This window comes from Elgaria multicarinata, chromosome 8 (assembly GCF_023053635.1).
Source record: "Elgaria multicarinata webbii isolate HBS135686 ecotype San Diego chromosome 8, rElgMul1.1.pri, whole genome shotgun sequence".
NCBI lineage: Eukaryota > Metazoa > Chordata > Lepidosauria > Squamata > Anguidae > Elgaria > Elgaria multicarinata.
The window spans coordinates 13,703,707-13,729,985 of record NC_086178.1 but is presented as its reverse complement, the minus strand read 5'-3'; the positions used below and the strand labels follow the sequence as shown (position 1 = coordinate 13,729,985).

Genomic DNA, 26,279 nt, shown 5'->3' with positions numbered 1-26,279 from the left:
GCATATGTATCCCTGGATAAGCTTTCATGGTGGTGAGTTTGAGGTTTCTAACGTGCAAATTGACGGAGCTATGGAAAGGGGTGTGAATGGGGTGCCCGATTTTCAAAAATTCCCCAAAAATCAGGGGATGATGGGATTGCCTTGAAACTTGGCATCCATGGGGACACATGGATAAGCTATCATGGTGCCAAGTTTGAGGTTTCTAACGTGCAAATTGACGGAGCTATGGAAAGGGGTGTGAATGGGGTGCCCGATTTTCAAAAATTCCCCCAAAATCAGGGGATGATGGGATTGCTTTAAAACTTGGCGTGCATGTGTATACCCCCATGAGGTGTCATGGTGCCAAACGTGAGGTTTCTAACTTGAACAGAAAAAAAGTTGTATAATTTTTTAGCTTTCAATGCAAGCCTATGGGGAAAAAAAACGGAGCTCCGATCCGGATCCGGAGCTCTGAGTGGAGCGGAGCGGAAGTGGGCGGAGCGGGGGCGGGGCGAAGCGGCCCGCTCCGAAAATCGCGGATCTGCAAGTGAAGCGGAGCGGGGGGTCCGTGCATACCCCTAATGTATACAGGACCTCTTGAGAAAAGCACTTCTCAGTGGATCTAAGGAAGCCTTCTCTAACCATCCCTGTCATTGCCCTGCTGTCTGGGGATGATGGGAATTGTAATCTGGAAGGCACCAGCTTGTGGATGGCTGATCTGGTGCAAATGTTTTGATTGCTAACCTTTTTGGACTTTTGGAAATCACAGTTGAGAACTCTTTCCTTTTTTCCTTTCCTTGTTAGAACCATACAGCAACACACTTTCCTTTTCTCATGCAATGCAAGCCGAGTAAATGTGAGACTCTGGAAAAAGCTTTTGTGAAGCCATGCCCATAAATACTGAGCTTTTGTGCACGTCCCAGCAAGCCCCCATGGCTTAATTAGTTGTGGGACTTATTGTTAAAATGCCAGCTGCACTTTAGGGTGTGTGCTGTGGCTTGTCGTTACATGCGAATCCATCCAGGGTGGGTTGTTTGGCCATGTTAATAAACCATCCAGAACTTATGGCCTGTTTTAGAGTTGGGGAAGGTTTATTAACCACCCCATTGTTCTACTCTGGCCAGTATCGCATGTAACAACAGGCTGGGGAGTGCCTCCACTGCAGTGTGTGTGTTTAAAATGGCAGCCAGTGCTGCAAGAACAATCCAGAGGATGTCAAAGGACTTTTAGATTGGAAGAACCCAATTCAGAGATGTGGGCAGCCATATGAAGGTATGGGAAAAACAAAAACAGAAAACTGGGCCATGTCTGTGTATGTTCGTGTGTGTTCCCCATGTGGTTTTTTTTATTATTATTATTCTGAGGCATTTCTCCCCAATGAAATTTGGGAGGATATTGGGGGGAAAAACAACCATACACATTTGTACCCGTTTCTCATGTAGAGTCATGGGAAGGGTGACCCTATGAAAAGGAGGACAGGGCTCCTGTATCTTTAACAGTTGCATAGAAAAGGGAAATTCAGCAGGTGTCGTTTGTATATATGGAGATCCTGGTGAAATTCCCTCTTCATCACAACAGTTAAAGGTGCAGGAGCTATACCAGAGGGACCAGATTTAAAAAAGGGCAGGGCACCTGCAGCTTTAACTGTTGTGATGAAGAGGAAATTTCACCAGGTTCTCCATATATACAAATGACACCTACTGAAATGTCCTTTTCAATACAACCGTTAAAGATACAGGAGCCCTGTCCCTTTTTTCATATGGTCACCCTAGTCATGGGCAAAATGGTTTTGGGAGGCAAGGTTTTATAAAATCTTTCATAGCAAATTTAACACTATTTGCTTCATCAAAATACTTTCTAATAACTCTGCAGTAGGATGCGGAAGCATCTCCTTCCTGGCTGAGAAACTAGTGGAGGTTTTGTGTACACCCCTGGGTTAGGCTATCAAAAAATGCCCAAGCCTTGTTTGAGGACTCAGTTCAAGTGCTTATAAAAAGAATAGGCTCCAAAAAAAGTCTGCCTTCCCTCTTCCCTTGCTTTAATATGTAAGACTTCATCTCTGAGACTGGGGAAAATGGTGGTAGGTCAGTTAGTAGAGGGTCTTCCTTTGCCAGAGCTGGGACTTCTCACTCTACATGACAGTCACTGAAGAGCCTCCTGGTCTTCAAAGCCAAAACTCTACAACACACATGTTCAGGTTTTCCTGCAACCCTGAGGTCTAGAGACATGCTTAAGTTTAAAAGTGAAAATGGCCACTAGAAAGAAAATCATGCCACATCGCACTTTTATTGAGTACTAGCTGATATTCCCGACGTTGCTCGGGTCTGTGAATAGTGTTTTATAACATTTCTTTGATAAATAATAAATTTCTCTACAACTCTTTTATCTTTAACTTGGTTGGTTGGTTTTTTTAGTTTGGTTGAGTTAGTAAACCGTTTTGTTAGAATCAATGGAAAATTGTGTTAATAAGAACTGTATTTTAAATTAAATGCTGCCCTTCCTGCCTCTGCCGGTTCTGTGCACAAATCTCCTTTCTCTCTCTCGGCACCCCAGCAGGGAGAAGGGAGGCCTTTGCACACAACGATCAGGCCTGGAATTGCCCGCTGCTGGTTATTGTATGTAAAAGTCTTCCTTCTCTCTTCTGGGGCGCTGACAGAGAGAAGGGAGACTTGCAACGTTCGCATGTTACAGCGGGGAGCGCGTGGCTCGATTCACAACTGCAAAATGAGCTGGGAGCTGTGGGGGAAATCTGTCGAGACTCTGGGGCCTCAGCTAGACCGACGAGTCTAGCACGATGGAGGGGTGAGGATCTCACGATATTATTATCGCGAGATCTCCCCCTTTGTTTACACGCAGTGCATGATGACTTCGTAGGAACAGGACGTCGCGCCCACCATTTTGTTTTTTAAAAAAACCCAGAAGGAGCGCATGAGCATTCGTGTGCTGAAAAGTATTTTTTTTTAAAAAAATACTAATTTCCCCACTCCCCCCACCCCACCCCCAATGGGTACAGAGCTCCTGAGGAGCTCTGCTCCCCGTGCATGGTTCCTGGCTCCTCGCGAGTAACCCCAAGGAGCCAGGACAAACCGTGACGGTGGGCCACACTTTCTGTGGTCTCAGGGTCATCCCGAGACTGTGGAAAAAACGTGACTAAAGGTGACTAATCATCCCTCCCTGCTCCCAGGATCCCCTGTGTGTCATGTGGGCGCACAGGACGATCCCCGGGATATCACCCCGTCTAGCTATGGCCTTGGTATCATCAGATGGGGGAAATCGCATTTCCTTCCTGTTGCTCTTGCTTCCTGCTGCCCTTCTGTTATAGCGACGGGAAGAATCACACAGGAGAGAAAGGGGAAACAAGCTGCAACTATGCCCCTGTTTATATGAGCAGTCTGACAATGGAACCAGTTACCTAGGGAGTTTGTGGGCTCTCCCACACTAAAGGCATTCAAGAGGCAGCTGGACAGCCATCTGTCAGGGATGCTTTAGGGTGGATTCCTGCATTGAGCAGCGGGTTGGACTCAATGGCCTTGTAGGCCCCTTCCAACTCTGCTATTCTATAATTCTATGACAACAGCATTGTTCCTCATTGAATATGAAACCAAATTTTCCTTGATTTGAATCTAGGCAAAGAGCGTCACACTGCAGCAGCAACAGTGATTTATCTCCTGATTTTTTTTATAGTGCAGTTATTAATGCGCACATACGCACATACGATGCTATGGAGGAGAGAGGAGCGAAGCTATAAATTTTATCTGCGGACCTCCGCAGATTCATATAAGAGAGAAACTTAGAGGGGGGAGAAGCAATGAGGCAGCAAAGAAGGATGTGAGGGTGGGGGAAAGCAGCGTGTTGAAAGGACAACCCTCCAAAAAGCAAACAGAGGCTTTTCTCTGAAGAGTGAGATGGGGACTGAATATGTCTCCTCCCTCTGGCTGCCTATTCCCCCCCCCCTTTGTTTAATATTATAAGCTCTATCTGCAGAGCTCCGCAGTATTATATAATTTAAAATGAAAATGGCGGGAAGGAACGAGGGAGCCAGAGGAAGACGCGATAGGTGGGAAGGCGGGAAATTGGCCAATCACTTTGTCCTGCCCTGAAAGCTCCACCCACATGTCAAAATGCGATTTAACTCCCCCAACGACACATAACTATAATGCGGTGCAAACTGGGACGTGATCCAAAAGTCACGGAAAATCGCAACTACGAATATGCGCATTATCGCGTTAAAAAACTGGCGCTATGGCAAATGGACAGCTGTGTTATGTGTCCCGAAACGCAAATCTGCACATTTAGGTCAGGGTAAAGAACCCATATAGACAACCCCCATGTGGCCCATTCAGTGTAGTGGGACAGCGCCCTCTAGTGGGTATTTTATAGTGATACACACCATGAATCATCCCCACGGGGCTTGAACAAATTCAGATGGTGCTCCTCCCAGTGACATCCAAGTCGCTCACTGCCCACACAAAGTGCTGGAATCTCCGATTTTGGATTGGAGATAACAGTGGGAATTCCTCCTCAGAGTGCTCACAGCAGAACCGCTGCTGGCATCTCCATGAGCAAAATGCTTTAGGAGGCAAGGCTTTACGTCCTCTTTTATAGCAAATTTACCTCTATTTGCTTCCTCAAAAGGCTTTCTAAAAACTCTGCAGTAGAATACAAAAGCATTTCTTGTTTGCCCGGAAACTGGGAGAGCTTTTCACCACTGGGTTAGCCAATCAAAAAACACTCAATCTTTGTTTGAGAACCCAATTCAAGTGCTTAAAATAAAGTGTCTGCTTTCCCTCACTCCTGGCTTTAAAGTGTAAGGCCCTTTCTACACCTAAGGATTACCCCAGGAAAATGGAGGGATCGTCCCTGCCTGATCCCGGGATCCCCTGTGTGTCCTTTACATGCACAGGGATGATCCCGGGATGATCCCTGGAAAAAAGGCAAGTGTGGAAACGGCCTAAGGCTTTGGCCTTAGCTAGACCAAAGGTTTATCCCGGGGTCATCCCTGCCTGCTCCTGGGATATCCTGTGGCCTTTGCTAGACCTACCTGAAAGTCCGGTCAGGAGGAGGGGCGAGCCCGTGCTGCAGTTAGCGGGGCTGTCGCCCCAGTCTACACGTCAACGCAATGGGGTAAAGAAAAGCCCCATTGTGTCGGCCATTTTATTTTCTATATTAAAGGGGCCATGTGCACAGGAGCACACCAATGATGAAGGTAGGTTCTTTTTTTTCTTCTTTTTTTAAAGAGTTCCCCGCTCCCCCTGCCCCTGATTCCCCCCCGGCCGCGATCCCTCCCGCCTGCCTGAGATGTCCGATGCCCCCCCAATGTCCCCTGGGCTGCGATCCCCCCTCGATGTCCCCTGGGTTGTTATTCCCCTGATCTCCCCTGGGCCGCGATTCCCCCGGATCTCCCCATGGCCTCCGTTTCCTGCCCACGATCTCCCCAGGGCCTCCATTTCCCACCCCTCCATGTCCCGTAGGCTGCGATTCCCACCCACCCCATGTCCCCACTGTAATCCTAATGGCTGCAGTGCTCCTGTGGAGCACTGCGGCCCGTCCGCCGCTTTTCCCGGCTACTCGGGAGTAAATGCATTAGCCAGGAAAAGCGGTGGACCTGGCTACACGCGTGTGGAGACCGCAGGAAAAACCGGTCCAGAAGCGGTGCCGGTTACCCTGGGCCCAGGAAGGGTTCACCCCTGCCTGAGCCCGGGATACCCTGTGCATCATCTGGATGCACAGGGGTGAACCCAGGGCTCGCACCAGGCTAAAGCCTCGTCTAGCAAGGCCCTGTGTGTCATTTACATGAACAGGGATGACCCCAGGACGATCTCGGGATAAACCTTAGGTCTAGCTAAGGCCTCTGGGAGTGGAGAAAATGTTGGTAGTTCAGTTAGCAGAGTGTCTTTCCTGGCCAGAGATGGGACTTCTCATTCTACACGACAGTGGCCTACAGAGCCTCCTGGTTTCCTGAGCCAAAACTGCTCCACACATATTTGCAGGTCTTCCTGCAGCCCTAAGGGCTAGAGACACGCTTCGTTTTAAAGCGAAAAAGGATTCCCACTCCCTCGTTTCTGAAATAGCCACCCGGAAAAACCCCCAATGATGTCACATTGCTCTTTTATTAAGTATTTTGTAAAATTATTTCCAGCACAGAAAAATAGTTGTTATTCTCACATCACAAAGTATATATCTGGGATGAACAAGTCAATGAGGAAAAAGAAGGAGGAAAGAGCGCTTTAGCTGTCGTGAAATTGTTTTGGAAGGGGGAAGAAGCATCTCTCAGCATTTGGCCTCTGGCCTATCTTTCCTTTTCTAAAAGCCTCCCTCATGCAGAGGCGATGTTGTGCCTCATATTGACTAGCCTCTCAGAGTTCTCCATTACTCAGTTTGAGAAGGTGATTTTACGCCAGGCCTATTGGGCAACTCAAGGCCGAGGATATGTATTGAGCTCTCTCCTGGACAGGTATCTGATTCTGAAAACCCAGTAGGGAATGGAGGAATACTTGGCCTAGCTGGTGTGGTCAAGCTTGGTCTCCCCACTGGCCTGCCCCCTGCCAGAATGGGGTTGGTGCTCGGCTCCTGCACTTGAGGGCGAACGGGTTTCCCATGCAATTGTTCTCCTCCAATTTGGGGTAAGGAGTGGAGTGATACATGAGTATTCGATGGAGGAAGAATGGTCACTTGGCCCACTGTTTTTTCCAGCTCTGGTAAGGTTTGAGAGGTGTCAGGATGCTGACGCTGTGATCCTTCATGCTCATATGACTGATTGCCATGATGTTTGTTATGATGTTTGTGCTGATGGTGGGGGTGGTGATGGTGACGGTGTCGTCCCTTCCCTCTTTGGTGATGGCCACGATCATCTTCATGGCTTTCCCCATCTTGGTGGTCTCTATCCTGCCCAGGTTCAGGTCCAGAATGTGAATTCTCAGTGATGTCAGTTGCCTAATAGGACAAAACGCAAGGAAGATCTCCTTAGGGGTTGTAACCAATGGGATGCTTGAGTACCAGAGGACTTGACTATTCCTACTTCTGGTGGATGCTTTCCCCTGCTATGCACATCATGGCAACCAGTTGTAGATAGCATGCAACTTCTAACATTTAAACTTCTCTTCAAGATGAACAAGTCCAATAACCCATCCAACAAGCAGAGAACTGGCACAGGAATAGGTATAAAATGTACCCCAAGATCAGAGTGAACTGAGGGGCAAACAGTGAAGGGAAGCCATTTCCATGCAATATGGCTGTTGCTGAACTTAGCATGTCAGATGCACATGTGGATTTGGCCTTTGCTGGTGTCCCACCAGTTCTTAAAGGAACACAGGAAGCTGCCTCACTGTGAGTCAGATCATGGGTTCATCTAGCCCAGTGTTGTTGACAGTGACCTACAGAAACAGCTCTCCATGTTTTCAGGCAAGATTCTTTTCTAGCCCTGGACCATCCCATCTGGACCCATTACCTGGACTTATTTCACTCCATCTTCAGGCCTGTTTTTGGCAGAGAAGCTGCTTCGGGCACCTTGCTGTATAAGCAGTGCCTGGACAAAAGCCATGAGCCAACCTAACCTTCAGCATAGACTCTCCATGTTTAAATTTAGAGACACGGGAATTTGGTGGTTCTGCTTCTGCTTTGACTAGTGGATCTTTCTTTCTTTCTGTCCTTACTTTCATTTCATAGGCCTTTAAACATGATTTTTTTAAAACACATTTAACCTTCTGCTTCTTTCTATTGCTGGATATATTGGAAGTTTCTGAAATGTCAATTTGCATTCTGGTTTTTTTTTTTTTAGTTATTTTACTGTGAATCACCCTATGAGCCAATGGCAGAAGGTGAATGAATGCATTAAAAGAAATAAACTAAGAATGTTTGTATGGGTTAATATTTTCTGTAAATAATGTCTGATTGAGTGACATACCCATGGGCCGAAGAAATCACATTTTATATTGACAAACTTCCGATGTTCAATCTGACTGTCTACCACGGACCCTCTGCATAGACCTGTCTCCTAAGGGGAAAAGAGACCTTTGTCAGTACAGCATATGAATAATCCATTTCAAGGTAGCCTGGATGCTAATTCAAATATTTAAAAAGACCAAGGACAATTATCTTAGAGGTCACAGCAGTGGGTGTGACCCTTTGGATGTTCTCCGTCAAAGGCTCATTTTCCTTCTTCTCCAATTTGTTTTATGCCATCTCCTCTTCCAGAAACAGCTCTCAGTTGAGCTTGAATGTGCAGCAGTGTTGAATTCTTTAGACACATCCATGCTAGAGACTCAAAGCTGCAGTCCTGTGGTCTCTGGGAGGGGCCATAGGACAGTTCAGACACGCCCCTCTGATAGTGGGGAGGGAAGGCTACTGTCAGAGAACATAAGAAGGGTCATGCTGCATCAGACCAAGGGTCCATCCTGTCCAGCACTCTGTTCACACCGTGGGTAACCAGCTGTTGACCAGGAATCCACAAGCAGGACATGGTGCAACATCACCCTCCCACCCTTGTTCCCTAGCAACTGGTATAATATAGGCTTACTGCTTTTGATACTGATGGTAGCCCATAGCCATCACAACTAGTTTTGGGGTTGGGTGCCATCAGTATGCTGATGATACTCAGCTCTACTCCTCCTTGTCGTCGGAGTCAGCAGGGGCTATGAAGGAGCTGGACCAGTGCCTGGAGGCTGTAATGGGCTGGATGAGGGCCAATAAACTGAAGCTGAATCCTGATAAGACGGAAGCTCTGTGGATTGGTGGTTCCCGAGTCTGGGAATTGGGTAAGCGACCTGTTCTGGATGAGGTGGATCTCCCTCTGAAGGAGCAGGTACGTAGCTTGGGAGTACTCCTAGATCCATCATTGTCACTGGAGGCCCAGGTGGATTCTGTGGCACGGAGTACTTGGGGTCAACTTCGGCTGCTCCACTAGCTACGGCCTTTCCTTGACAAGGACAACCTAGCCACAGTAGTGCATGCACTGGTAACTTCCCGATTAGACTACTGCAATGCACTCTACGTGGGGCTGCCCTTGAAGATGATGCGGAAGTTGCAGCTAGTGCAAAATGCAGCAGCTAGACTGCTGGCGGATACATCTTATAGAGCCCACATAACAGCGGTCTTAAAGGAACTGCACTGGCTGCCTATACGCTTCCGGTCGGAATTCAAGGTGCTGGTAATGACGTTTAAAGCCCTAAACGGCTTGGGACCTCGATACTTGAGAGAGCGCCTCTCCTTATACATGCCTACCCGAGACCTTAGATCTGTTGGAGGAGCCCTTCTCCGCATCCCACCAATGCAACTTATACGTTATGATGGGACAAGGGAGAGGGCTTTTTCTGTGGTGGCACCCCGACTGTGGAATGCCCTCCCCTTGGAGGGCCAACTGGCACCAACATTGATTTCATTTCGATGCCAAGTAAAAACATGGCTTTTTAATAAAGCCTTTGATGGTTAAACTCACTGGCACATTGTTTTAACTGTTTTAACTGTATCTATTGCTTTTAAATTATATACTGTTTTAACTTGGATCATGGTTTAATTTGTTTTTAACTGTGTATATTTATTGTTTTATACTGTATGTTTTTATCTGTAGGCCGCCCTGAGATCTTAGTGATATAGGGCGGGATATAAATATTTTAAATAAATAAATAAATAAATAAATAAATAAATAAATAAATCTAGTAGCCATTGATAGCCTTCTACAGAAATGACCATCACTACATCTTGTGGTAGTGAATTCCATAATTCAACTATGAGCAGTGTGAAGAAGTCCTTCCTTTTATCTGTCCTGAATCTCTCAGCAATCAGCTTCATGGGATGACCCCTTTGGGTTCTAATATTATGGAAAAGGGAGAAAAATGTCTCCCCATCCACATTCTCCACACCATGCATAATTTTGTACCCCTCTATCATGTCTCCCCTTAGCCTCCTCTTCTCCAAGCTAAACAATCCCAGTTGATGTAACCTTCCCTCATAGGGGAGATGCTCCAGCCCCTTGATCATTTTTGTTGCCCCTTTCTGCACTTTTTCCAGCTTCCTCTTTCCAGAGGGGCAAATCTGAACTTGGATGGGGGCATCCTTGGCATTACCACAATCTGTTTCCTTTTGAAGGAAGGAAAGGAAAGGAACCTCTCGTGCAAGCACTGAGTCATTACTGATTCTTGGAGGGACGCCAGCTTTCGCTGACGTTTTCTTGGCAGGCCTTAGAGCGGGGTGGTTTGCCGTTGCCTTCCCCGGCCATTATTACCTTTCCCCCAGCTAACTGGGTACTCATTTTACCGACCTCGGGAGGATGGAAGGCTGAGTCGACCTGAGCCGGCTGCCTGAAACCAGCTTCTGCTGAGATTGAACTCAGGCCGTGGGGAGAGTTTCAGCTGCAGAAACTGCTGCTTTACCACTCTGCACCACACAAGGCTCTTCCTTTATCTAGGGGCATCTCCTGTGGTTTCCTCCCTAGTGCTTTCAAAATAGGGCACATCAAGGGAGGGGTGTGCCCCAGCCCTGGAGGTACCATGCAGAATTCCAGTCCCATTGGTTGGAAAGGGAGAGAAATCATTGAAACCCAACCAAATCCCGGAACAAATCCCACTCAATTTTGTCTTGCTGCTGCAAGCCCACATCGTTTTCATTTGGATTTTCCCACAAAGCTCTGTAGGACTGCTTTGTAAACAGCCAGTTCTTCCTCTGCAAACCTGGGACTTGTAGTTGTATCAGGGTGAAGGCCAACAGGGACCTTTGCAAAACTACAGTCCACATAAGTTGAAGTGGTATAATACTGATATTTCTTTGAAGTGTAGATATGCTCATTTGGTGCAATTGGGAGTGCGGGGAGAGCCGTGGAATTCCCAAAGAACATATGTGGTGTCAAACCAGCCAGAGGAACATGTCCTTGGAGAAGAAATGTCCTCGGAGAAGAAATGGCTGTTCTGAACCAGTGCCTGGGCATGGTAATGGACTGGATGAGGGCTAACAAACTGAGGCTGTTGCTAGATGAGGGTTTAGCCTGGTGCGAGGCCCGGGCTCCCTGCTGTGCGTGCAGACGGTGGAGCTGGGCTAAACCCTCCCTTGACCCGGGATAACCGGATCCGCTTATGGCTGAGCCCGGGGCTGTGGAAGGTCTAGTTAGTTCTGTGGCTTTTCCCGGCTGCTCACTTACTCGCGAGTAGTCACGAGAAGCCACGCACTGGGCACAGCGCGGTGCCCATCGGGCTGCGAGGGGCGAGATCACGGACAGGGTGGGTGGAGGGGGCATCGGACATGGCGAGTGGGTGAGCGAGTGAGGGGGGTGGACAGGTGAGCGGTGGGTGGACATGGCAAGCGGGGGAGTGGACATGGCAAGCAGGGGTGGACATGGCAAGTGGGGGGTACACATGGCGAGCGGGGGGTGGACGGGCGAGTGAGCGGGTGAGCAAGTGAGGGGGTGAGTGGGGGGGTGAGCGGACAGATGGGTGAGCGAGGGGGCGAGCGGGGGGGCATCATACATTGGGGGAAATTGGGGGCAGGGGGAGAAGGGAACTGTTTTTTAAAAAAACAAGGACTTACTCTTTCGTTGGTGCGCTCCTGCGCACATGGCCCTTTAAGTTTTTTTTGAAACGCAGGACGTGACAGGGCTTTCCTTTTCCCGTCTCGTCTTTCGTGTAGAAAAGGGTGATGGCCCGCGCTAGCTGCAGCGCGGCCTCACTCCTTCTCCTCTCCGCATTAACTGGTAGGTCTAGCAAGACCCTGAGACTCAATCCAGACAAGACGGAGGTACTGTTAGTGGGTGGTTCATCTGTCCAGCGAGGTGATGTTTGCCCTGTCCTGGACGGGGTTGCACTCTCCCTAAAGGATCGGGTCCACAGTTTGGGGGTGCTCTTGGATCCAGAACTGTCACTTGAGGCACAGGTGAACTCAGTGGCAAAGAGCACCTTTTATCAGCTTAGGTTGATATACCAACTGTGCCCTTATCTGGACAGAGATAGCCTAGCTACAGTTATCCATACTCTGATAACCTCTCGTTTGGATTACTGCAATGCGTTATACGTGGGGCTGCCTTTGAAAACGGTCCGGAAACTTCAACTGGTACCAAACAGGGCAGCCCATTTACTAACAGGGACTGGCTGACGAGACCACATCACGCCAGTCCTTTTCCAGCTTCATTGGCTGCCAGTCCAGATTCGGGGCCGATTCAAAGTGCTGGTATTGACATTTAAAGCCCTAAACGGTTTGCGGCCAGGTTATTTGAAGGAACGCCTCCTCCCATATGTACCTCCCATATGTCATCCTCAGGGGTACTTCTTCGCGAGCTCCTGCCAAAGGAAGTGGGGCAGGTGGCTACCAGGAGGAGGGCCTTCTATGGTGTGGCACCCCGGCTGTGGAATGAGCTCCCTAAGGAGGTTCGCTTGGCACATACGTTATATGCTTTTAGACACCAGGTGAAGACCTTTTTATTCTCCCATTGTTTTAACAGTCTATAAATTAATTTGAACTTGCTGTTTTAAATTTGTATTTTAAATCTGTATTTTTGCATTGCTACTGTTTTTATCTTGGTTGTGCTTTTATATTGTATTTTATATTACGGTTTTATACTGTTGTTTTGTACTTGAATTGTCTTAATTTTGTGAACCGCCCAGAGAGCTTCAGCTATTGGGCGGTATAGAAATGCAATAAATAAATAAATAAATAAATAAATAAAATGATGCAAAAATGGCAGGTTTCTACAAAGCTGATTTCCTGCCTCTGAGCGCCACCAGACGGGGGGAAATCACGCTTGCCTCCTGTTGCTTCTCCACCTCTTTGGTTTCTTGATACTTCCTCTTTCTCTCAGGGAGAGGAAGTAAAAAAGTTCACGTGGCCCATTCAGGGGGCATCTTTATAGTGCTGATTCTCCTGCACACAGCCGGAGATAGCGACAACTTCCGTCTTTAAAAGTAATACAGACTTACCGGGGACTTGTTTTGTTTCACCAAGAAGGTTAAAAGGGGAGGGAGGCATGCAGGAGGCTGACGACGTTGTGAGAGGGACCCACAAAAATCTGTGAGTACCCAGTAACGATTGTGAAATAAAACACTTGTCTGATGATGCCCTGAGATAAACAGATACTCACTGCGGTTTTAGGTGGGAGGAGTGGGCATTTGGAGAGATCAGGCACAGACTTGTTTTTGGGACAGGAGGTCTCCTGGAGAGTAAATTCCACCAAGCTTTGAGGACCAACGACCCACTGTGGAAAAGGTACATACAAGAGGTGAGAGAGTTAGTTTTATCTGTAAGAGGCACCAGGAAGAAAATAGCTTGAAATGCAGGGATGAATGCGTTTTGTTAAATTACTTTTCTGGGAAAATACGTTAAGGGGAGGGGGCAAGTACTTTAAGGGAGAGGAGAAGTAGGCAGAGTGAACGCTTAAGGACAGGTTTCAGTGGCCGTGTGTGTGTGTGTTAGTTTACAGAGGGCAGTCATTTATTGGAAGGCATCTCCTAGGGCTGTCCAGTGCTAGTCCATTTTAAAGATAAAGACCCACAAGAAGGGGTGTGTGAAATTTTACTAAGTCCTTGAACTACACAGGGCATGTCTAGACCTGGGAATTTCCTGGAGATCACCTTGGGATCATCCCTGTGCGTCCACATGACGCACAGGGGATCCTGGGGGCAGGGAGGGATCATCCCTCCCTTGGCCCGGGATATCGCCCTACCCTTTAATTACGTTTTTCCCACGGTCTTGGGGTGATCCCGAGACCGCGGGAGGTGTGGCCGGGCATCCCGTTTTTGTCCTGGCTCCTCGCGAGTAACCGTGAGGAGCCGGGAAGCAGATATGGGCCACTGAGCTCCTCAGGAACTCTGTGTCCATCGAGGGTGGGGTGGGGGAAGTGGGAGTTTTTTTAAAAAAAAATACTCACTTTTGTGCAGGAGCGCTCTTGCGCTCTTCTCCGATTAAAAAACAAAAATGGCGGGCGCCACATTCTCTTCCTCCCAGGATGTTGTGTGCCATGTATAGACTGAGGTGGGGGATCTCGTGATCATCATATCACAAGATCACCCCCCTCCACCCCCCTCGTCTAGCCATGCCCACAGACGTCAGCCAGCTATAACCTCTGAGAAACAAATCTTGCACTAGCTTAGATAAAGGAAGTGCAAAGTGCATAACTAGTAAGAACTACAACAACCACCCAAAGTTGAGGGTTGAGTGGAATTTTCCAGTTGCAAAAGCTAGAAGTATCATTTTCTACTGAGAAAGCTTGGCACACCACCATGAAACGTAGCAACAAGATGTGGGCCTTGAAAGATCTAATGTGTGTAAAATAACTGCTGTAACCACAGAGCAGCGCTCATACTACCTTGCTTGTATGCGCCTGAAGCAAATTGCATCAAATAAATGCGTTTTTGGAATCTTACCCGCTTGTCCATCTCAAAACTGACTCTCAGCTAGACAATGAAGTCCCTCCATAGGGAGGACATCTTTCCCGCTCTCACCAGAGCGGGACAGAGGCTGAAATTGCTCATCAATAGTTAGCATCTCTGGACTGCAGAATGAGCACAGAGGTCACTTTGTCACGACCTTTCCCATGGGGGTGAGATGGATTTGTTTCTCTTTAAGTTATAGTTATTAATTCTAAATTTCCGTATGCCTACATTTTAGCATTTGCAAACGATATGCAAATTTATTTAGAGGTGTGTTTTCTGGTTTGGGGAGATATGTAAGTGGACACACACTAGGCCAGATTCATGTAGACCAGCCTTCCTCAACCTGGGGCGCTCCAGATGTGTTGGACTGCATCTCCCAGAATGCCCCAGCTGGCTGGGGCATTCTGGGAGTTGTAGTCCAACACATCTGGAGCGCCCCAGGTTGAGGAAGGCTGATGTAGACTATAGCACAGAGAAAATGTCTGGTGAGTTGCATCAGCAACCACCGGGCTCAGCGTCAAGGGTAGACACAGTTGGGCCCAGGGCTGGCCCAGAAGCACCCTGGACAAGGTAGTCAGCATTACAGGGCGACCCAAAAGTATTTATGTGTCCAGGTACAGGTTTTGATGTTGGGGGCTCTGCTCTGCCCCCTACAAGGATGCAAGAATTATTGCACCCAGAGACTACATCTGAGAATTTTTGCCTGCAGCTCCTCCTTGGGCTGGGATCAAGCAGAATGTTCCCAGAATGCTTCCTCTTTTTTTATATGGGGGTTCTCCTGAGCACCTGAGCACCACCTACAAATTCCAAAGACCTTCTGGCAGAGCTTCCTTCTGCTTCATGAGCCTCAGCCCACAGGTCTTCTGATTGTGGCCCAACACTGGCTTTAATCACTACTTACTCAGGAAGGATTCCTCCTGATAAAGAAATCTAAATCTCCTGTTTCCCCAAGGGAAAATGCGTAAGCAGAACACAAAAGGCACAAACGCCTCACATCCTGTGCTGGAACCCTACAATCACCCTACAATCACACTACTGGGACACTCTTGACCTGTGCCACTTATCACACAGGCAGGAAGAGCTCATCCTCCTCTTTATCTGAACATTTGGTTCCCCTCGCAGGACAATTTACAGCTTTCTGATCAACTTTGTTATTTACAGCGCCCTTGATGGCTCTTATCAAAGGACAAAGAGAGATCCTGGCGCGGGCTTCAAAGGACTTTGAATGCATAAAAGATTGCAGAGTGTTGATGGATAATAGAGAGCCCAGCCCTCAGTTCCCTCCTACACATGTAGCCTGAATAAAGTGAGGGACCACACCGTTGCAGGGGCCCACGGACAAGGCCCCTGTCTATACAACAACAGGATTGCTCCTCATTGAATATGAACTTGAATTTTCTTTTATCCGAATCTAGGTAAAGAGCGTAACAGCGATTTATCTCCTGAATTGTTTTATAGTGCAGTTATTAATGCGCATATGCACACACATGCACATTCGTACATATGAGGCTATGGATTATAGACGAGGCAAGCTATAAATTTTATCTACGGAGCTCCGCAGATTCATTGAGGAGGAAAAGCATGTGGGGAAAGGAACGAGGCAGCAGAGGAGGATGCGAGCGGGGGACTGAACACATCTCCTCTCTCTCGCTGCCCGTTCACCCCTCTTTGCTTTCATTTTAAAAACTGTATCTGCCCGTTCCCCATAGAAGAGGAAAAGCGAGTGGGGAAAGGAACGAGGCAGCAGACAAGGATATGAGCGGGGAACTGAATACATCTCCTGTCTCTCACTGCCCATTCCACCCTCTTTGTTTTCATTTTAAAAGCTCCATCTTAATTCAACATGAAAACGTCAGGAAGGAATGAGGCAGCCAGAGGACGCGATAGGTGGGAATGCGGGAAATCAGCCAATCACTTTGTCCTGCCCTCAAAGTTACACCCACATGTCAAAATGCGATTTAACTCCCCCAATGACACGTAACCATAACGCGGTGCAAACTTCGACGTTGATCCCAAAGTTGCGGTAAATCGCAAACGCGAATATGTGCATTATCGCGTGACAAACCCGGGGCTACAACGAATGGACGGCTGCATCATGCATCCTGAAACGTGAATATGCGCATTTAGGTCAGGGTAAACAAGCCATATAGATAAGCTCAAGGTCTCCCTGGTTTTGCTCCTCCTCTTCACGATTGCAACCTGCTTGTTCACCCGTCCCTCACTCTGGCACAAACAAGGAGGTAAGGAGGAGCAGCAGTTGATGCCTATCCGCTCACTGTCTCTCTGCCTGTCAAGCAACCACGTGATAATAGACTATGAGGAGTGATAGCAACACTTGGGGCTGGGATAAGCCCTATCCTAGCATTGCCCCTGTCTGGAGGGCACCAGGTTACGGAAGGCTGCAGTGAGGTCTCTCTTCCAGGAATTCCCCCATTCCGTAAAGAACCAAGATGCCACATCAAACACTTCTTCTTTTCTTATCTAACTGCATTCTTACCTGTGAACGTGCTCTGGTGACATTGAGGATGGCGAAATAATGCCGATGGTTGCTTACTGCATTGAACTTGGCAAGGCTTTCGGCAGCTGCCTCTTGAAACCTGGTTTCAGTTGGGTCACCGAGAACGGGGCAGTCAGGGCATAGCCTTGTAATGCTTACAGGAGAAACTATTTGGGGAAATCAACAACAACAACACATCAGTGTCAACTAGATCAGCCTTCCCCAATGAAATCCCTGCCAGATGTGCTGGACTACATCTCCCATTGTCCCCAGCCAGCATGGCTATTGATGTTTTGGCCAATAAAGCTGAATTGTGTTGGGTTTGTGCCAATACAATTGAACGGATGGGCAAACCTAAGTACCGAAGCCCTCCTTCCATATTTCTTTTTAATAATAATATTTTAAAACTATACTACTATTTCACATGGGGATCACAGAGATCTCCCATCGGAGGAATGGGTTGGGCTCCCAACTGCTTAGCGACAGCACTGCTACATAGCTGGGGCCCTCTTCCTTACTTCTTGATACTCTCAGAATTGAAAAAGGGTGTTACATGAGGGTAGAGATGTCAGAGGAATCCATCTGGGAGGTCAAGTCCATCAAGCTTTTGGCGACACGGCCTGCTGGACCTGTGCTGGATCGGGCCAGCTCACGGACTTTTGCCGGCGCTGTTGCCTTTGCCGTCTGCTCTGCACAACTCTCTCACTCAACAGCAGGCAAAGAAGGAGCAGTAGTGCTGCCCCTCCCTCCACTGTTTGTTGATGTGAGTAAACGTTGCCCTTCTCCCTGCTGGGGATGCTGACAGGGAGAATTGCAGAGTCCGCATGTGATGGCAGGGCGCCCTCAAGCTAAGCCAGGAGCTCGGGGGAGCTCTGTCAAGCCTCAATAGGGCCAGTTTGACCCACACCGGACATCCCAACATGAAGGCCAGGGCACTGGGTTGGGGTGTGGGGCTGGGTGACCCCTACATATCAGACTGAATGGCATAAGGGGACAGGGCCATACCCTTGGGTCTCATTTGCTTCCAAGCAGATACACTGGGTATATCCACTAGGCACACCTGCCAGTAAAGTGCTTCACTGCATGCCGGCTTCCCCCATTGTGGGAGGCCAGTGTTCAGTGAAGAGCACTGACTGAGATGACGGTTGTGCAGTGCTTCAGCTCCTGGCTTGGCCAGGATGCTTCACCTGTGTGGCATCCTCCCTGAAGGAGAAGGTACCATGTGGATGAGTCCATAAGGCCTTTCACACCATGCTTGAACAGGGTCAGACGGGGCTGTTCCACAGTGCCCTCTGAGTCCCTCGCTGCCCACCTCCAATGCCACAAGCTGAGATCTTTCATTGGACGTGACAGTGGGGATTTCGCCAGGGGATGGGGCTTGTTCCATGGAGGAATCCCCAAAGGCAGCACTGTTCATGTAGGGCACCTACATGGGCTGGATTGGGACCACAGGCCAGAGGTCCCCTTTCCTTCTGTTACTCACTGTCATCTTTAGGCACTTTTAATGTCACATGTGAAAGTTTTTCAGGACCAAATTACATGTCAATATCATGTTTGATGTATTTATAAATAGCCATTGTGGGTGATGAGGAGGACCATCTTCCGTGGCCCTGCAATTCCACTCCTGAGCAAACCACCCAATACACACACACACACACACACACACACACACACACACACACACTATTGAACAGAATGTGCATTTTAACCCTTGCTTGCAAAATGAGATGCAGTTTAAAAATTTCCAAAATCCTAAATCGGATGTGAATCTTGATACATTTCAGGTTTTGACCCACTTAAATGCATTTCGATTTCAAAGTCGTCATGTGCAATTGTGATCGTTTTCTCCTTTCCAAATCTACCAATCTAAACTGGCCAACTGGCGTTTGTCAACTAGCGCATGCTAAATATTGATTCCCAAGCTATGGCTATAATCCAAAAACGAGAGCAAGAGCATTTTGCACATGAAAATGAGTGATTATGGTTAACGTTTTGGACCAGCACGTCCAGGTCCAAATTAAAAAGAGGTTGCACACACAAATCTTTAAAACTACTGTTGGAATGGAACTGTGTGTGCATGCATGCGTTTTCTTGCAATCAAATGTATCGAAATACATACGTGGGCGTAAAATGCAGTCGTAGTTGTACAGAAAACTCTGCTCCAAATTCCTGCTGATCCGGAACGTGGCTTTGCACTGCCCATAGACCTAGGACATTAGAGAATTAGCTGCTGTTTGTGGAAGAAATTTGTTTTGTCAAAAATGGCATGTAACTTACACAGGACCTATCACCCTTTCTACACCTAAAGATTATACCAGGAAAATGGAGGGATTGTCCCTGCCTGCTCCTGGGATTCCCTGTGTGTCTTTTGCATGCACAGGGATGATCCCAGGACGATCCCTGGAAAAAAAGGCAGGTGTAGAAACGGCCTTTGTCTTTTCCAGATTCAGGTCTCACCTTTACTCCCAATTTGCAATGCAGAATCACCTCTGATCACATAACTTATTTTATTTTTATTATATCTGTGTGAGATCTATCCTTCTCGTCCCCCTCCACCCCCAACTCCCCTGTCCCTTTCCATCCTTCTTCTCCTTCTCTCTCTCTCTCTCTGGGCGGAAGGAGACTATGGCCATTTCTACACCTAAGGATTATCCCAGGAAAATGGAGGCAAAATGGAGGCCTGTTCCCGGGATCCCCTGTGTGTCATTTGAATCGTTTTCCAGGACGATCCCTGGAAAAAAGGCAGGTGTAGAAATGGCCAAAACTGTGCAGCTACTGCCAAAACCAGCAATGTATAGAGCTCCACCAACCCTCCATAAATCATAGAATCATAGAATCATAGAATAGCAGAGTTGGAAGGGGCCCACAAGGCCATAGAGTCCAACCCCCTGCTCAATGCAGGAACCCACCCTAAAGCATCCCCCACAGATGGCTGTCCAGCTGCCTCTTGAAGGCCTCTAGTGTGGGAGAGCCAACAATCTCACCAGGCAACTGATTCCACTGTCGCACTGCTCTAACAGTCAGGAAGTTTTTCCTGATGTCCAGCTGGAATCCGGCTTCCTTTAACTTGAGCCCGTTATTCCGTATCCTGCACTCTGGGAGGATCGAGAAGAGATCCTGGCCCTCCTCTGTGTGACATCCTTTTAAGTATTTGAAGAGTGCTATCACGTCTCCCCTCAATCTTCTCTTCTCCAGGGTAAACATGCCCAGTTCTTTCAGTCTCTCTTCATAGGGCTTTGTTTCCAGACCCCTGATCATCCTGGTTGCCCTCCTCTGAACACGCTCCAGCTTATCTGCATCCTTCTTGAATTGTGGAGCCCAGAACTGGACGCAATACTCTAGATGAGGCCTAACCAGGGCCAAATAGAGAGGAACCAGTACCTCACACGATTTGGAAGCTATACTCCTATTAATGCAGCCCAAAATAGCACTTGCCTTTCTTGCAGCCATATCGCACTGTTGGCTCATATTCAGCTTGCGATCTACAATTCCAAGATCCTTCTCGTTTGTAGTATTGCTGAGCCAAGTATCCCCCATCTTGTAACTGTGTCTGGAGAACTCTCCTGCGTTGTTACACTGAGCATTATGGGAAGCTGCCTTGGGTCAGACCATGGGTCCATCTAGCCTGGCAGCATCACTCGAGGGTTTCAGGCACGATCCCTTCGTAGACCTCCTTGGAGATGAGAGGGATCGAACCTGGGCCATTCTGCATGCAGAGTAGGTTCGCTTCCACTTAGCTACGGATCATGTCTCTCCACCAATGCTCCGCAGTATGTCTCCTGCCCCATCCCCATATTCCCTAATTTTGGCTACCATGTTCCTTGTGCTGCCACTTCAGCATAGGGGAGAAATTTTAATTTCTCACTTCCGAGCCAATATGCAAGGTGAAACAGAGCTATTCTCTGATATTCACACTTTGCTGCAGAATTCTTCAATCAAAAAATGTATACAAACAATGTGTTAGTGAAAAAAAAAATCAGAAATCCATTATATTGGTAAAATTGGCTGTAGTATTTTACTAAAACTTTGTCCAAAAATGTACGCACGAGGAGAAATGCAAACGATTAAATAAAAATTCTCAAATGTCAGGACAAACTCAACATAAGGCTGGAGAAATGAAACAGAGAAAGAAATCGAAATTGGCTGTTTTGTCCATCTTGACTGTATCTGCCATCCGCTTCCCATTACCAAATTTGCTATTTTATGTATGCATATAGAATCATAGAATCATAGAATAGCAGAGTTGGAAGGGGCCTACAAGGCCATCGAGTCCAACCCCCTGCTCAATGCATATTAATACGTTTATAACTGCATCTAAAATGGTACGTGCTGTACAACATAAGTCATGTACATAGACTATACATGGAAAAATGATGACAGGTCTCATGTAAATGACTTCGAGAATTCAAATCTGAAATGTGTTGTGAACCTCTGTGGGTCCCATCTGAATACAATTCTAGAGTCTTACTTCTTGGTTAACAAAGCATCTCACATTCTCTGAAGTGGGCACTTACTGCCTCATGTGGGTTTCTAAAGGCGCAATCTTTCGGCAATTTCCTGCTCAGGACGTGGCAGTCAGTTTCCAGCACATCCAAGGTGAGATAGAAGAGAGGACCACCGGGCTGCTGCAGATGAAAAGACAAAACTCTTTGCAGGACAAACAGGGAGCAGCATGGGAGAAGGCCTGGCAGGATACCGACCCTGCTAAACAAATTATGTGGAAGTAAGTTACTAAGAACATCAGAAGTGCCCTGCTGGATCAGACCAAGGGTCCATCCAGTCCAGCACTCTGTTCACACAGTGGCTAACCAACCATCAGCCAGGGATGAACAAGCAGGACATGGTGCAACAGCACCCTCCCACCCATGTTCCCCAGCAACTGGTGCACACAGGCTTATTGCCTCAAATACTGGAGAGAGCACACAACCATCAGGGCTAGTAGCCATTGATAGCCTTTGCCTCCAGGAATTTATCAAATCCCCTTTTGGTGTCACCCTGCCTCATTTATTGGGTTTCAAAGAGTGGTGGTGGGTTTCAGCCATCTTTGTCTTCAACCCATAATCCTTCTGTGTTTTCCCACAGTGTTATTTCTCTTACTTCCGATCATCCGTTAAGAATGAAAAGATGAAGTAGCTGCACAATGCCTTCTCACTGGTAGCGCAAGGAACGTTCCATGTGGAAAGACTCTAAGGCCATAGCTAGACGGGGCGAAATCCCGGGGCGATCCCCAGGATCGTTTCTGTGCGTCCACATGATGCACAGGGGATCCCGGGAGCAGGGAGGTATGATCCCTCCCTTTCCCCGGGATCTCGCCCTCCCCTTCAAGCCTGCTTTTTCCACCCTCTCGGGATGATCCCGAGACCGTGGAACGTGTGTGTGGGCATCACATTTTGTCCTGGTTCCTTGCAGTTCCTTGCGAGGAGCCGGGACCCACACACGGGGCATAGAGCGCCTCAGAAGCTCTGCACCCATCGGGGGTGGGGTGGGGGGAGAGGTGAAAATTGTAAAAAAACCACCCAAAAACTTACGTTTTGTGCACAAGTGTTCCTGCACTCTGCTCCTTTAAGAAAAATACAAAATGGCGGGCGCGACATCCTCTCCCTCCGAGGTCGTCGCACTCTGGGTGTAAACAGAGGGGGAGATCTCGTGATAAAAATATCACCAGGTCTTCACCCCTCCATTGCACTAGACCAGGTAGGTCTAGCTGAGGCCTAAGCTGTAAAGTGTTTCCTTACCCGCTCATCTGAGCTCTGCTTTCCTGGAACTATTTCAGTTTTTCTCTCCCCCATCCCTATTCCTCCCCCTCAGTTCCCCAGCTCCGAAATTGGAGTAATCATTGGCTGCTTCTGTGTCATCCTAGGAATGCAAGGCAGCCAGCAGGTTTCATTCTGTAAAACTGGGGTGATGTTTAGGTAGACTCTGGAATACTTGGGAAATGTAGGGTAAGTGGGAGCTATTTGTGCCACCACCTTGGAGGAGACCTAGCTTCTACTCAGTGTATAGGACAAACAAAGGATGCCATCTCTCTCCCTGGCCTAATCTACACCAAGCAGGATAATGCACTATGAAAGTGGTATGAAAGCTGTATATAAAAGGCAGGAGCCAAACTACTGCTTTATAGCGGTATTGAAGTGCACTGCAGGATCTACACTACTGCTTTGTGGCGGTATTGAAGTGCACTGACAACTGTTGGGGCCCATGACACATCTACACCAAGCAGGGTATAACAGTATGGCCCTGTCTACACTTGCAGAGGGAGGGAGAGGGGGTGATTCTGGACTTACCTGCTTCTAGGATCATCACCCTCAGTCTAAACGAGCCACATGTCTATCACGGGCATCACATCTGTCACAGCCGCCATTTTTTTTTAAAGGGCCATAGCTGGAGCACACTTGCGCTCCAGCAAAAATTAAAGACAAGACAAAAAAGCCCCGACCTCGCTCCCCAACCCACCCCCAAGGGCCCTGGACTCCCCCTGTCTCGGCTCCTTCCCTCTGATCACCCCCACTACTCACAGGGAAGCCGGAAGAAGCCAGGATGGGCGTCCACATCGTCCTGGGACCTCATGTAAAACCGGGATAACTGAGGTCTCAGTTATCCTGGGGAAATGGAGGGATCATCCCTCCCTGATCCTGGGATCATTTGGACACACAGGGATGATCCTGGGATGATCCCGGAAAAATGGCTGGTGTAGAAAGGACCTATGAAAGCGGTATCTGATATGTGTCAATGGGTCCGAACAGTTGACAGTGCACTTCAATGCCGCTATAAAGCAATACTGTGGCTCCTGCCTTGATCTAGATTAGGCCCCCGTCTCCTTTATTTGACAGCTTTGAAGATGGATGAAAATGAGGCGAACTCAGCCAGTACAATGGAGTCATCTCACCTGTGGAAGTTCACGGATGTCGAAGATTCGCTGGAGACGAAACACGTAGCCCTCTCTTCGATGGGCGTTGATCTCGTTGAGGGCCATCTCGGCAGCGGCCTTTACTTGAGAAGAATTACATGGTGGGGAAAGGAATGGAAGAGGTGATGGTGGCCGTTCTGGATGTAGTGGCGGAAGGCCAGCCAAGGAGCCCAGTACCTGCATCCCGATCAGGAAAGAAATTAGAAGGACCATGTTGGAAATGCCTGTTGACCAGAGAGGGAGAATCTGGAGCCCATCTGTAAGAGAAGGCTTTTGAAATGCATTTCAGTTTCTTTATATACTTTGGGGTGAGTCATTAATATTTGTTCTTCTTCTTCTGCACACTGGCCATCACCTTTAAACCTGGATGCATACATTGCAAACATTGAGTCAATCATTAGAAGCTTCTGTGTTCACAGTGTGATTCACAGACCAGCTCTGAGCCCATGTTCTTAGTTTTAAAACAACTTTGGGATGTTTCCAATGTAAGCCCAACCTAAGACTCATTAATTTCAATGGTTCTACTTTACATAGCACTAACGTTGGCCACAGTCTTTGAGCTCCACAGAAAACAATTAGTTTATAATAAGTAATAAATCACTTGATAAGGTTAATCCTGAGTATGAAGGAGGAAACGAAATTTACATTGCAATGCCGTATTCACTGACTTAGAGGTACGTCCCTTTGTGTCCAATGGAGCTTACTCGCTGGTAAGTGTGTATAGGATTGTTGGCTGACAGTGAACCCATAGGGATGGATCCAGATTTAGGTCTGTGCAACTGGGGTGGTGGAAGTGGATCTCCACGTCCTTCTCAGACATAGCAGTCCCACCCTCAAAATGACATGCAGCAGGTCAAGGGAATCTGCTAAATTGAATCATAGAATCATAGGCCATGGCTTTGTTATTGTCTATTCATTCAGTCGCTTCCGACTCTTCGTGACGTCATGGTCCAGCCCACACCAGAGCTTTCTGTCAGCCGTCGCCACCCCCAGCTCCCCCAAGGTCGAGTCCATCACCTCCAGAATATCATCCATCCATCTTGCCCTTGGTCGGCCCCTCTTCCTTTTGCCTTCCACTTTCCCTAGCATCAGCCTCTTCTCCAGGGTATCCTGTCTTCTCATTATGTGGCCAAAGTACTTCAGTTTCGCCTTCAATATCATTCCCTCAAGTGAGCAGTCTGGCTTTATTTCCTGGAGTATGGACTGGTTTGATCTTCTTGCAGTCCAAGGCACTCTCAGAATTTTCCTCCAACACCACAGTTCAAAAGCATCTATCTTCCTTCGCTCAGCCTTCCTTATGGTCCAGCTCTCACAGCCATAGGTTACTACAGGGCTAGACCAGGCCTATATCCCGGGATTGTACCGGGATCATCCCTGTGCATGCAAATGACACACAGGGAATCCCGGGAGCAGGAAGGGACGACCCCTCCATTTGCCTGGGATAATCCTTAGGTCTTGCTAAGTCCATAGAATCATAGAATGGTAGAGTTGGAAGGGTCCCATAAGGCCATCAAGTCCAACCCCCTGCTCAGTGCAGGAATCCACCCTAAAGCATACCTGGCATATGGTTGTCCAGCTGCCTCTTAAAGGCTTCTAGTGTGGGAGAGCCCACAACCTCCCTAGGTAACTGGTTCCAATACGGTAAGCTGTGGTACAGGTTCGGGGGGGTCCCCCCGAAAATCAGACAGAAGCACGTTCCAATGGAAGGCAGATCCTGGAAACAGCTCATGTCGTCTAATCAATGTGTGTGTGTTTTGTATTTGAATTCAGTGTATGATGATGGGGAGAACAGGGGGAAACCATGTTTGAAAATAGTTTATTACTTGCATGTAGGGTGGACATATTTGGGAAAGCAAAAAAGAGGACACCCAGAGGGGGTGGAGAAAGTGTGCAAAGTGAAACTCTGCAAAGTGCATCATTCCCCCAGCCATGCTAATGGTGGCTGCCATTAGCATGGCGGGAGACGGGGGAATGACGTCCTTTCCGGGGGTCCCAGAAAGTGAGCTCTCCCCTCCTCTGCTCTAATCCAGGACTTAAAGTCCCCAAGTGTGTTGTTCCTGTCTCTCTCCCCCCCCCCCCACTGCTCCAATCACAGCCTTTAACCCCCCAACTGGAGCAGGGTGCGGCCTGCAGAAAAACACACTTTCTGGGCCCTCTGGAAAGTGTGTCATTTCTCCCTTGCCATATTAATTGTGACCTTAAAGGGAACAGTGTGTCAAAAGCGTGTGACCTTAAAGGGAAAAGCGGGACATTATAAAAAAATTACAGAAAATCCTTCCGACACCCAGGATAGTAGAAAATCCCAAACAAATCCGTGGAAATCTTGACAGATGATCACCCTACTTGCATGGTTACTTAAATTTAAGCAATTTGGGCCTCTTCTCATGTACAGAAATATTGTTGACCAGATCTTGGTGATGCTTGAATAGTCATTGGCTTAGTCTACATATGGGATTGCATAGAACAGACTTTGGAATATTGCATTCTAGAGTGGGAGTGTGTTCATATCCCTCCCTCTGAGATTTTCCCCCCTGCCTCCAGAGCCAGG

General features: G+C 47.9%; 1 protein-coding gene across 1 annotated transcript; it reads right to left on the bottom strand.

The window, feature by feature from the left end:
- Window positions 1–6,075: 6,075 nt before the first annotated feature.
- Window positions 6,076–24,013, bottom strand: LOC134402446 (fetuin-B-like). Its single transcript, XM_063131893.1, has 7 exons — window positions 23,711–24,013; window positions 21,339–21,449; window positions 18,944–19,031; window positions 16,825–16,991; window positions 13,037–13,150; window positions 7,883–7,972; window positions 6,076–6,912 (listed from the first exon to the last, which is right to left on the bottom strand). The coding sequence occupies exons 1-7, from the start codon at window positions 23,942–23,944 to the stop codon at window positions 6,349–6,351; spliced, it is 1,368 nt and encodes a 455-aa protein (XP_062987963.1). The 5' UTR covers window positions 23,945–24,013; the 3' UTR covers window positions 6,076–6,348.
- Window positions 24,014–26,279: the final 2,266 nt, after the last annotated feature.